At 36.0% G+C, this 13275-nt stretch overlaps 1 protein-coding gene across 2 annotated transcripts in view; it reads right to left on the minus strand.

Moving 5' to 3' along the window:
• Positions 1-203: 203 nt before the first annotated feature.
• The window catches only part of LOC107699416 (guanine nucleotide-binding protein subunit alpha-11-like), a 33346-nt gene continuing 20274 nt past the window's right edge, over positions 204-13275 (minus strand). The window contains exons 2-7 of one of the 2 annotated variants that reach the window (XM_016500663.1): positions 11344-11528; positions 10811-10965; positions 8168-8296; positions 3099-3228; positions 1841-1994; positions 204-1719 (exon numbers count right to left, since the gene is read on the minus strand). In XM_016500663.1, the coding sequence (XP_016356149.1) occupies positions 1529-1719; positions 1841-1994; positions 3099-3228; positions 8168-8296; positions 10811-10965; positions 11344-11528 (944 nt within the window). In that variant the 3' untranslated portion in view covers positions 204-1528. Of the gene's footprint in view, positions 1720-1840; positions 1995-3098; positions 3229-8167; positions 8297-8636; positions 8766-10810; positions 10966-11343; positions 11529-13275 lie in introns of both variants that reach the window. The other variant, XM_016500664.1, reaches the window with a different exon arrangement.

Genomic DNA, 13275 nt, shown 5'->3' on the forward strand with positions numbered 1-13275 from the left:
CGTGTTGCGTCTCCACAGAGTGTTTCCATTAAATTCGTACCTCAGTTTCAATCAGGTAGAGCCCACCTACAGCCCATCTACAGAGCAAACGAATGCTCTTCGTCATTAGGCACCGGTTTAACAGCCCAGCCTTCGTGTTTGAGGAAGATTGGACGATAAAGCTATCAGCTGGAGGGGTCGACACTCAGGAAGAGAGGAAAAAACAGGGCTATGGAATCCAAAAAGCTAAATCAAGCGAGAACTAAGATATGGTACTACGAAACCGAGAGCGAACTCTCAAAAAACAACGCAAGCAGAGACCAGTTAAGAATTCAACCACTGATAAAATTCTCAATTTCCTATTTGCATAAAGCGACGTTGATGAAATGAAAATTCAACTTCCCATTTTCAAGCATTTAAAATATTCGGCAAAAAAAAAAAAAAGAACAGCACGGCGACAATCGATTTACAAAATACCAAAAAGAAAAGATCACTTGCCAATGGATTTTTTTTTTTACAGCAGTAGAGACTCAGTTCCGATGGAAAAGTGAGTCCGACTAATTACATATCTGGTCCATAAATTACATAAATAAAAAAACTAAATCGATTTCACCATATAGCATTTTTGCGCTGAGTTCCAAGTGAGTTTACGAACATTTACATCACTGGATATTCATATCTCATAGGAAAGGCGTTTATTTGATTCCTTCGGTCAAAGATTCAAAACTGATGTAACGAAGCATGTAAACAAAGCACAATCTTTCGGTAATTATCTTTGAATACTAGTTGTATCTCTTTAATTATACTGATTAAAAACCCAATACTGGCAAACATCAGACTGGAGGAAACAGTTCGCCGCCTGAATGATAATTTTAGTGGATACAGAAGTGAACTGGGTGTTTTTAGAAACAATTTTGGGAACTGAACGTTTGAAAAAAAACAAAAAAAAACTGGTGGCTTTCATTACTCATTTTATCGGTCACATATTACGAAAAAAGTCACATGGTGCACCATCTCTTTCCAAGTACTCCAGTAGTGATGGGGAAATCTCTATACTTCACTCCTAAAATAATATTAAATCAAATCACCTCCACCTCTAATGTTATAGCATGTGATTGCACAACTAACACCTCGTTAAATTCAGTGATGCAAGGTGAAGTCCTTCAAGAATGTCGCCCACTCTTCGTTTCGGACGTGTTGCGTCTCCACAGAGTGTTTCCATTAAATTCGTACCTCAGTTTCAATCAGGTAGAGCCCACCTACAGCCCATCTACAGAGCAAACGAATGCTCTTCGTCATTAGGCACCGGTTTAACAGCCCAGCCTTCGTGTTTGAGGAAGATTGGACGATAAAGCTATCAGCTGGAGGGGTCGACACTCAGGAAGAGAGGAAAAAACAGGCAAAGAAAAGGACTATGAGAAGATCCAGTGCCTAATGGGTGTGAAGGTGTGTCCGAACGGTTCACGTGCATGTGTTTCTGCGTGTGAGGTGTGTAGTGCTTTTGGCCATGTGTGGGCTGCAGGTGTCTCGCTCTCGTTTGGTCTCTCTCTCACACTAAGTTGTACTCTTTGAGGTTGTGCTGCAGGATGGTGTCCTTGACTGCCGCGAAGACGAAGCGGATGTTTTCGGTGTCTGTGGCGCAGGTGAAGTGCGAGTAGATGATCTTGTCACTGTCTGGGTTCAGGTCCACAAACATCTTCAGGATGAACTCGCGGCCCGCCTGGGCGTCCCTCTGCGGACCTGTGAGTCAGTAAATGAGATAAGCATTGATTTTGAAGACAAAACGGGCTATGGAAGTGGTTGCAGTTCACAAGTCTACCACATGGTGTCAGTGTAGGCTTCATTGTGAAAAGGCTGTTACCATCAAATTCAGGGAAATAGTCCACCAGGTGAGAGTACATGATCTTCTCCTCCAGAAGATCCTTCTTGTTCAGGAACAGAATGACTGAAGAGTTCTGGAACCAGGGGTAGGTGATGATTGTGCGAAACAGCGCTTTGCTTTCCTCCATGCGATTCTGCAGAATTCAGAAACAAAAATACAACAATGAAAGGAGCGGCCCAGCTTCGACTTTTGCATCATTAACTGCGGCTAATGCAAATCTAGCTGATGAACCTCAATGACTGAGGAATGTATTTCCAAATATACTCTATTATACTCATATTATATTACTCTATAATACACAATTTATAAAATAAAAATTCTGTAAGTAAATACTAATTAGAAATTAAATATTTAAATGAATGAATGTCAAATTTTTACACATTATAAAATAAAAATACCTAATACTAATAATTAATAAATACATTTAAAATATATGAATACATTACAAAAATCTATAAAATACAAAAAAAACATTAAAATGTATAAATATATACCGGTAATAATGTAACAATTAAAAATAATAATTTATAAATGCACATTACTAATTTTAATATATTTCTACATTATAAAAACAACTAAAATAACACATAATAATATTAAATATGAATAATTCAAAATTATATAAAACAAATTATATACATTAATGAATTCCTTTGATATATACATATATATAAAATAACTAATACTAGTAATATTAATACTAATAAATTAAAATGTATAAATATAATTAAACATTAAAATAGTTTGTCATTGCACATTACCGGTATATTAATTTGAATGTTTCTTTATACATTATAAAAATTATGTAATAACTAAAAAAACTATATTACTAATATTGATTATAATAACTATATTTTAAAAAGTATAAATATAAATAATAAATGTAACAATTGAAAATAATAAAATTTATAAGTGTTCATTATTAATTTGAATATTTATACATTATAAAAACAACTAACATTATATCAATATTAAATCATTCATATATAAAACAAATATACATTAATGAATTCTTATTTTGATATATACATTATAAAATATATAAAATGACTAATTGTACTACTAATAATACTAATAAAATGTATAAATATAATTAAACATTAAAAATCTGTAAATGTACATTATATTAATTTTAATGTTTTTTATACATTATAAAAACTATGCAATAACTAAAAAAAAAAAAAAATACTAATATTAATTATAATAAATAAATACAAAACACGATTTAAAAAATCACCTCATTATCAGATTCCACAAGGACCTGGTCATATTCGCTCAAGGCAACCAGGAACATGATAGACGTGACGTTCTCAAAGCAGTGGATCCACTTCCTGCGCTCTGATCTTTGCCCTCCCACATCCACCATCCTGAGACAAAGGTGGCAAAATAGGAGTACACATAAAAAGAATGGTTTGATGATTATGATGACAATGAAAAAGGCTATGCCACTGGTGCTTATCATTCTTAAAACCATGTTATGCCAACATTTGGCTTTTGAGAAAGGCCAATTCAGAAAGAAGTTTGCAGTTTTTTATTTTTGTATTTTTTAATCAAATTAAATCTAGAGGCCCTGCAATTATGCCACCAAAAATAAATGGGTCCTTAAGGATGGAAACCACTTGTCATACCAAATTAGATGCATCTCAAAAATCACACGTCTGTTATCATTATATTAACATTTTGGCAGGAAAATCATGAGGTTAATTGCATTACATCTGGAATTCATTCTCACAAACATGCACAAATTAAGTCGTGACTGTGTGGTTTCCAGGTATCAACTGTTTGGATAATAAAACTCCGACTTGTGCGTTTCTAAGGTGAACTGAACAAGACCAGCTCAAAACATGACAGCAGAGGCTAAACCTTCCCAATTTAATTCAAAGAATTTCAGAAGTATCGAAACATTACAATAAGCACGTAATTATGATTTCATCATGCCGCTGGAGAGTTTGAGGTCGGGAGAACAGATCTACTGTCAAGTATGGAGCCGGTCATCTTCAGTTCTGGTAAAATTATGGCGACATTGGAAGCAGTGAATTTCACAAAGGAAGCAAAACTAACACACAAACATTTATAAATGCACCACAAACAAAAAGAGAACTGTAGAGTTTCAGATGTACAGGACGGACGGGGTGAAAGAGCGAGGAAAAAGCGTGTTCACAGACTTTGCCACTGTATTAGTAAAGCCCTGGGACAGACGGAAAAACAGATACGTAATCCTAAGGTGCATCGGGGCCGACCAAAACAAACAAAACAAATGTTTTAATACATGCTTCTTCACAACAAAGCAAAATTGAAGATGAACTAAACATTTACATTTAGTCATTTAGCAGACGCTTTTATCCAAAGCGACTTACTACATTCCTGGGCCTTGGTGTATCATGAACAAAAATTAATATGACGACAGTGATGTAGTTATTTATTTATTTTTTTTTTCATTTGGAAAACCTCATTGAACAAAAAGTTTCTTCATCGAGGGGCTCTGCTGGCCTTATAGATTTGTAGAAAAGTCACTTTTTAAATACTTTTTCAAGCTAGTTTGATAAGTAAAATTATCTAATGGCAAATATATATTTAACATAAATAATTTGTTCTGCAAGTCATACTCATTCCCACCACAATTTTTAATTAAATGGCCGACTCCTTGGTCTAACTAAAGTGAATTTCATAGCTAGCATTTTATGAATACTACCAAGTACATGCAATTACATAATATTTTCACACTTCTGCATCATTCGACAATTGGAGCTTGATGACAAAAAATGACAAAAGTATTAACTGATATTTAATGTGATTTTTCGGCTTTTGCCATACGTCAAGCCTCAAGCATACATCATGTTTCATCTCAAACAAGTAAAACTTTTAGCACTTGGAAAACAAGTACTCTTTTTTTTTTTGTTTTTGTTTTTTAAAACAACAACAAACTTTATTTGGAGAAAAACTGTTTGGTGTGGCGTAAATAATGCCACATTTCTTAATAAACTGGGGGCTGTTTCATAAAAGACCCTAAAATCTGACTTGAAATAACCTAACAAATCAATTGGGGCTAAAGCGGTTCCATAAATGACTATTTAAATTCACACAATCTCACTATTTTGATTCAGGTTCAATGAGTGAAGCTAATTTGATGTGCATGCTTATTCTTAAGCAGCCCTTAATGTCGATCATGGATCAAATCGATCCACCATGGCAAACGGCGAATATATTTGTGCTGTTTAATGCATTTGAGACGTTGTGTTTTCCTCAGTGCATAACTGACACGTCACAGTTATATTCTTCATTTGTAAACGTTAGAAAGTCATGCAAATATATCCATTTTGCTGTCAAGAGTGGGCGAGGCTTATGCTAGTGAACGATCGCTGCTGCGCGCATGTGCGCTAAACAGACGGAACGCAATAATTTCGAGTTAAATATACATTTTGCTCAAATATTTGTTGTTGGACATTAAATGTGACATTCATAATTTTAAACCCACATAAGTGTATTAAGTGCAGTAACTGTAAATCAAATGTAAGCTAGCTAATACAGCCCTAATTACTAGCTCAAGTAATCCTCTTTTCAGTTAAAATATAGTTTGTTTTCTATTATTTATTTTCATTTTTAATTTAGTGATTTTAACTTTTAATGCTTTAAATCTCGGGCAAAATACATTAAATACCGTTGGTTGTATTTTATTTATTTAAGTTGCATTTTCTGTATACTTTTATTTTTGGACTGATAAAAGTCAAATAATTGTATGTGAGAGAGTCAGCGGTAATATCAATGCATTCCTATTGGTCAGTGTTAGAGGAACTCCGCTTAGCCTGACAGCTAGCCTGCTCCGGACCAGGTTAGTTTCCCAGCAGAAGTTGCCAGAGTGACTGAGCTTGAGCCATGGTAAATTTGCTTTATGAAACCAAATCAAGTGACAATAAGTCACTAACTGAAATAAGCCTGGCTTATTTGATAAACTTGTTTTATGAATTTTAATTTAGCAAATGTTTTGGTAATTTTGTAGCGTGTCATTTTTCTTAATTTTTTTTAACATCTATAGTTTTATAGTTTTACATCAAGTTAAAGGAAAATGAGAAATGTTAACTTGGCAACTAGGTGAAATATGATTTTTTAAAATTTTTTTTATCATCAAGTAAAGACACTTTCTTCATATTTTTAGTTTTAATTATATTTACCCTGCCTACAGTTTAAGAAACACCCACATGTAACTGTATTTTACATGAAAGTGAGCCAAATAGTATAGTCACATGCGTTATATGTTGCATTAAAGCAGGTGAATGACCAAACTGTTTTTTGTTTCACTCTTAATGCAAACAGACAGAAAATGAAAGTGCATTAAAAGAATATGCTCAGCATAGTCAGCAGTCAGGTAACGCTCACTGCTCCTAAAATTAATGGAAATGTACGAAGACAAACTCACTGGAGATTCCAGCTAAAACAGAAGGGAATAATCGGAGGAATTCTCAGCTGTGCTATTTTTCTTTCCCCTATCACACCTGCACTCGTGCTCGGTGAGGGAAAACATAAGAGAAGGGTTTTATTTTATGTAGGCAACACAGTCTCGCTAGCTCAGTGGCCAGGCATAAAGCTTTGATAAATGGACTCCTTCAGGAGCTACAACCTAAAATAAAGCCTCTTCAGCCAGCCTCCATTCCTGCAGGAGGTACAGCTGACCTACTTACGAGGATAAGCTCTCTTACTCTGGAGGACAAGGAGCCGGAGAGGAAGACAACTCAACCTTGTTACAGAATGTTTAAATGGCTGGGGTTGAGGAGTTTAGTGTGTAACCATGTAGGTTACTTAACCAAAACACCTGTATTTCGTAACATCGCCTACAGGTTATCCGCATTCAGTAGTAGCAGTCACCTGAAATCAAATGTGGCCTTGAAGGTAACTTACCAGATCTACCTTGACATTTACCTGGAATGTGACCCAGCCACCTTCCAGAGTAGTTTGAAAGTGTTTGTTTGTTTTAAATGCAATAAACATTTGCAAAAATGTTATTTGTGCATGTCAAGTGCGGATCAAGAGGGAACCTTATTGTAAGCGAAGTTATTTCTGGTGCCAGCGTGCGTAGGAGGGGTTGGACACGCTGGCTTCCAATCGATTTGCGGGCTTTTGTGATCACCTCTCTTCAGAGGCTTTCTCTCTCATCTCGGCTCTAAACTGGGGGGTTGTGGAGGGCTTCTCATTGCCGCATCACCTGCCGAGCCGTGGTTTGTAACCGTTCCCCCTTCAAGGGCCTGAGCTCAAATTCCTTCCTGTGTGGTAATGTTCTTGTGTGCAATGGATTCTACTTTAAGGCCTTGAGTTGCAATGTTTAAAAGGTAAAACGGTGTCTGGTGCTGAGTACTTTTAAAGAACTCTGACTGGTTTTATACAGTTTTTGTAGTATGGACTATTTTTTTTTTTTAATGGCATTACAAATCCTACTAAGGCCATTGCAATTTCTCATTATGCAAATAATAACCATGATTGAAATCTTTATTAAAGAAGGTTTGGCAAATTTGCAGATACTTTCACCAAAGAAAACACTGCTAGCATTCAAAAAATATCAAGTGAAACAAAAAAGCAAAACAAAACAAAAAAGAGCATTTAAAATAAAAACTAAGACATTATTTAGAGAGAGTTTTGTCCTGCAAAAAACTGCTTAATATATTTAAATAAACATACTTTAAAAAAACAAAAATTAAAAGGGAAAAAAAGGCAAAAAAGAAAAGCGCAAATCAAATGAAAAGACAAAATAAAAAAAAGGCAAAAAAGAAAATGCAAATCAAGTGAAAAGACAAACAAAAAATGCATCAAAATTAAAAAGAGAATTTAAAAAAATTAGACTTCATATCACCTTCTGCTTTTTAAAATTTGATTGCTTAATACTGCTTAATGTATTTAAATTAATATATTTTAAATTCAAAACAAAACCAAAAGCAAAATGCAAACCAAAACACAAAGCAATAACGTTCTAATGCATAAAAACTGTGTTGCTATCACTCCCAAGAACTTGGTTCTGGTTAGAACATGGATGAACCCTTATGTCTCCAATCATCCTTCAATCCCTTGAATTTCGTACGCATAAATAACGATAAAGACAAAAAATGGATGAATGTTAATGAAGTTAATGATGATGCAAAGAGGTTAATGACTAAGAAGGACATTAACAGCCAGTAATGTCACAGAAAAGTTGATAAACTTATCGAACCTTGTTCGTTCAACTGGCCGAAGTGGACCAGATCAACGCACTGATTCGCAAAATGTTACAAACATGAAGACATTAAAACTGGTGGAGGAGTCCTCTCCGACATTATGATCTACCTGAAAATGATGCTTTGCAAGTCGAAGGGATATTCAATAATCCCTGTGGTAGGGATGCGAACCCTAAGCACGTCTTGCTGAGTCGGCAGATACGACGGGTCTGCGATACGGTCCAAATCACTTAGATAGCTAGAGACAAGGAGAGATGGAGAGAAAGGAAGAAGAAAGAATCAAGCATGGCAGCAGATCCCTTTAAGAGCCTGAGAGCTTTGGAAAAGCAGTGAGGGAATGCCACTCAGCATCCTGGGATGCAACCCCACAACCTTCTGCTTACTCCACTGATGATCTCTGCAGAGAGTTCCCCCAAAACAACACTCTTTAAAAGTTGCAAATAAACAACAATAGCAAAGGTTGAGCCCCGGGTGGGTGTGAGAATGCGATCAGGGAAGGCAGAAGTGCAGTTGCAGCAGCAGGTTAAAGGTCAGGAGACAGCAGCGGCAGTGAGGGTGTGCCGTGGGATTGGCGATACCTGAAGATTATATTCTCCAGGTCAAAGGGATACTCTATGATGCCAGTAGTGGGCACTCGGACCCTCAGCACATCCTGCTGGCTGGGCACGTATCCCAGAGTCGATATACGCTCTAAATCGCTAAGGTAACTGTGGGATGAACCGGTGAGAAACAGAGGCATGTACATGTGTTTATATACACAACTATATAAGTAGACCCACACGGAAACTCGCACACGGAAACTCGCGAAAAAAAATTTGCGAACATTTCATATTTTCCAGGCAGTTTTGGAAAAACTGTAGAACGGATATAAATATGGTTTAAAAAAAAAAAGGTACATTAAAAGTATAAATATGTAAATATTCAAACCTAAAAACAAACATTTTGACTCATCCTCATTGTTTTAGACCCGATTTTTTCGTGGAACACAAAAGAAAGTTTAGAGAATTTTTACACTGCTCTTTTTCCCATTGAAACTTGTCGGGACTTGTTCGGTTACAAGCCACAGTGCGTCAACATTGAGTCAAACCTGGCACAACGCATTTTGACATGAGTGCAAATGAGATTTAAGGGGATTTTCAGACCTGCACTTTGTTTGCTTTTTCCGAAACAGGGATTAAAATGTTACAATAGGTGTGTTTGACTTTGGCTGCGGCTGGAATTCACCGAACGGTGAGGTTTGCCACTTGCAGTTGAAGACTTTAAGTCACACGCTTTCTGGTTCCCAAAGTAATGCTCGTGTGGTGTTTGCGTACTTTATTACATATGAAGTGTATTAGATGCAATATTTGACAAATACAGACATTTCAGACGTTTTCTTGTAGCAACAGAAAACTTTTCATTCAATACTTCATGCACTGAATAAAGGCTAAATTTGAAGCCTATATTATCTAAATACCAATAAAGTGGGGTCTAGGGGTGTGCCCGAAGCCAAATACTGCATTCTACAGAGCCCCTAAAGGGACATGGTGATGGAAAAAATATGTGATGGGAAGAAAAAATAGTTTCTATGCTTTTGTGTTGCCTCGCAATCACAGTATATAGTTGGGTAATTATATTGTACATCATCTGAAGCCATCAGGGAGCCATTATCAATATGCAGGCTATTGAAATCGTTTTTGAATGCGCGCTCGCTTTTTACTTTCACTTTCGCATTCTTGATCACATGCACTCTGTGTATACGGAGTGGCGGTACTGATTTCACAAGACAATATATTTGTCTATGATGCTCAGGAAAACATACATTACCATTTTTTTCTTTTCACAAAGTCACATGAGCAAAAATATGCCATAAAAGTAGCCCACTATAAGCTTTTATTGTATTCAAACAAAGCAGCGTAAACATTCTTTAAAAATTCTCCTTTTATTTTTGAAAAAAATTAAAAAGTACACAAGTTTGGAACAAGACAAAGAAATAAAACTTAAATTCTGAGGAAGTTTTGGTAAGAGCATAGATTCCGTGTGGGTGTAATGATAAGCTAAATTATGCCATTTTTCACAAAAAGGTGATTTTACTGTATTGCAAACGCGCATTCACACCAAGGACAATAACTATGACAAACTATAACCATATGAGAATATGGAAGTCCACACCACAGCTATAAAAACACAAAGGAAAACTTTCAAGGAGCTTTCACATTTAATGCAGCAGACGACAAAACTGCAGCACGCTTATAATAAACAGAATGTAATTGTCCATTGGTGTGGAGGCTAATATAGTTATTATGTTCTTGGTGTGAACAGGCCATAATACTGCATTTTTACATCTATGACTTGTCACAAATATGCTTCTAACTGAGAAGAGATGTAGCATTCGACAACTCAATTAAAAGCAATAAAGTTAAAAGGAGCTAATGGCTAATGACAGCACACACACTTACTATTTAGTGGCCCCCTGGTCATTATCACAATAAATATTAAAATTATTTTTTTTATATTTTTTAATTTCTTTGTTATTTATATTATCATGGTTTTAAACATTTCAAACTTCCTCTGCAGAGCCTTGGTACATTTTAAGATTGAAGGTCTAGGGATAAATATCAAATCAAGAAATAGGAAATAAAGGCCCGGTATTTAAAAAAATTAAAAAATAAATACATAAATAAATATATAATAATATTGTAGCATTCGACAACTCAATTAAAAGCAATAAAGTTAAAAGGAGCTAATGGCTAATGACAGCACACACACTTACTATTTAGTGGAGTCAGAGAGCTGGTACTCTCGCCTGCGGTCGTAGGCTTCCTGGATGCCTGGATCCGCCCAGAGCATCTTTATTGCACTGACATAGGGCTGGTCGAAGGAGCAAACCTTCTCCACGTCGACCTCTCGCATCAGCAGAGCGTTGTTCTATGGATAAAGACACATTACACAGTAAACAGCCCATTTTATGTCTTAATGGCTGTGTAATACTAATGACTTCCAGCGGGGTTTAGAACCAACTAGGGCACAAGTTGTCGAGTTAAAGTTTAAGGATCTTCTTTAGGAAATATTAACTGATTCTTCAAAACCAAAACATGAGAATAATTAACTGTAACCCTGCACTGAAGAAAGACAGCTGACCATGGTGTGACGGCAATAACATTTACAAGCGAGGCTTGTAGTGCTTTTTACAGCCACGTTTATGGCCTATCTGGTTTTGATTTGCATCTCGACGTGCACTCTGGGCATCAAAGAGATGATTACAGTGCAGTGACAGCCAGGGATTGTTCAGCGTGCAGCAGTCACCTTGTTGTCTTCGTATTTGAACGGGATCTTGAGGTGCTCGGTGGCACGGATCATGGACTGCATGGAGGTGAAGATGTTCTGGTAGACCAGTTTGGTGAAGCCGCGCTTGTCCTCATCAGTGTAGCCTGTCCCGTGAATGATCCGCATCTGTTTGATGAACGTACTCTTGCCGCTCTCACCCGTGCCTGAGGATGACAAAACAACAACATTGGAACAGGGTTAGATCATATTTTGACTCCAGTTTCATATCAGCCTCTGGATTTTTGAGAGCACCAAGGATATCAAGATCTATCTGGAGCTTTTCCGTATTTGGCTCCAGTTTGGATCCAGCCTTTGGAAGGTTTTAGACGACGACAACAACAACATTTGCGAAGACTCCGGATGATGCCAACTTTATAAGGATAATAGTTTTGTATGTTGATTCATTCACAAGTTGTAACTGCTGCCTAACACATTTGTTGTTTGCTTAATGGAATACACAGTGTTAACTAACCACATAACATGTCCATATGAAAGTAATATACAGCTATAATACGATTCTTTAACACACTCTGCTCTGGCTGATAACAGAATACTTATTAATTGTAACATTAAAACAAGTATTTTCTGTTAAGCTGCTTTGAAAATGTGTTTTGAAAAATGCTATACAATTTTGAAAATAAAATATATTATTAAGATTAAGATTATTAGACAACACTGGTATCATCATTTAATGGACCAAAATATTAAGAAAAGAACTATGTATAATAATTTATTATATATAAATCCTTACTGTTCTTATGTTGTCAATATTTTGGACACTTTTTCTACACTGAAAATTGACGGTGAAACAATTTTTACTTTGTAATTAATAATCCGTTTTATTTACAACTTTGACAAATAAGTTTTTACAATTTTGTGCTGAAAAGCAGCATGCTGTAATCTGTGATAGGTACCAAAATGTGATACATTTTAACTTGGTTTTCAATAACCCTATATTGAAATAAATAAAAGTGTAGAAACCTTAAACAGAACAGCCTTTTCCTTTTCTAAAAAGAGGAGATACAAACTTTTATATGTTCAAGTTCAAGATCTAATCATGCCGTTAACCATGTTAACACAATGTAAACGAATACAGCCGCACTTTAAAACAGAAATCCTATAAAGGAACGTCTCCCTGTGCATTTCTTAGGTCCGGATGACTCAAGCCAGTAAAAATGTTTAAGCCATCGCCAAAGTTCAACAATACAACTTCCCTGGAAACTTGGGAGGTCTTGGACCGGCGGGGGGAAAAACAAGTCGAGTAACAGTTCCAGTTTTCATGTTCTGGACAATACAGTGCCAACAGTTAGGAAAGTCGTGCTTCGATTGGTATGATAACCAGTCACACAGGTTTTATCTCGGCGTACATATGATTCCAGTATTGACATCCTTGACAACTGCCATTTATTTAAACAAACAAGAGAGACTTAATTCAAAACCAGGATCGAAGGCCTATAAATCGTGAATGGCTACATAAGAACCCACATTTCAGGTAAGGAAACATGGCGTAAACGTGCATATCAGCAGAATGACCCTTTTTTTCTTTTTTTTGTAATTGAAAATGCCACAATACTGCGTTTCTTTTAGGGCTGTGCGATATGGGAAGAAAAACTATCTTGATCAATTTTGCGATTTCGACACTCACAGACATGCTTTACAGTCATTAATGCATTCAGTGTGAATTTGAAACATATTTCCAAAAGAAAACCAATTACAGCTTTATCAAAAAGCTGTAACATGTCTCTAGAACAGACATAAGGCAAAATAATCACTAAGTAAAGGTGTAACAAAATGTCTCTAGAATAGACATGTATGGCAGAAGAAAAAAAAATCCTGTGTCCAGGGAATTGTTTTTGCCATGCATTGGTCATAGAGCTCTTTGTGGCGTTGCCTCAGATGTTGAACTAGATT

Source organism: Sinocyclocheilus anshuiensis, unplaced genomic scaffold, assembly GCF_001515605.1.
Source record: "Sinocyclocheilus anshuiensis isolate Anshui unplaced genomic scaffold, SAMN03320099.WGS_v1.1 scaffold766, whole genome shotgun sequence".
Classification (NCBI taxonomy): Eukaryota; Metazoa; Chordata; class Actinopteri; order Cypriniformes; family Cyprinidae; genus Sinocyclocheilus; species Sinocyclocheilus anshuiensis.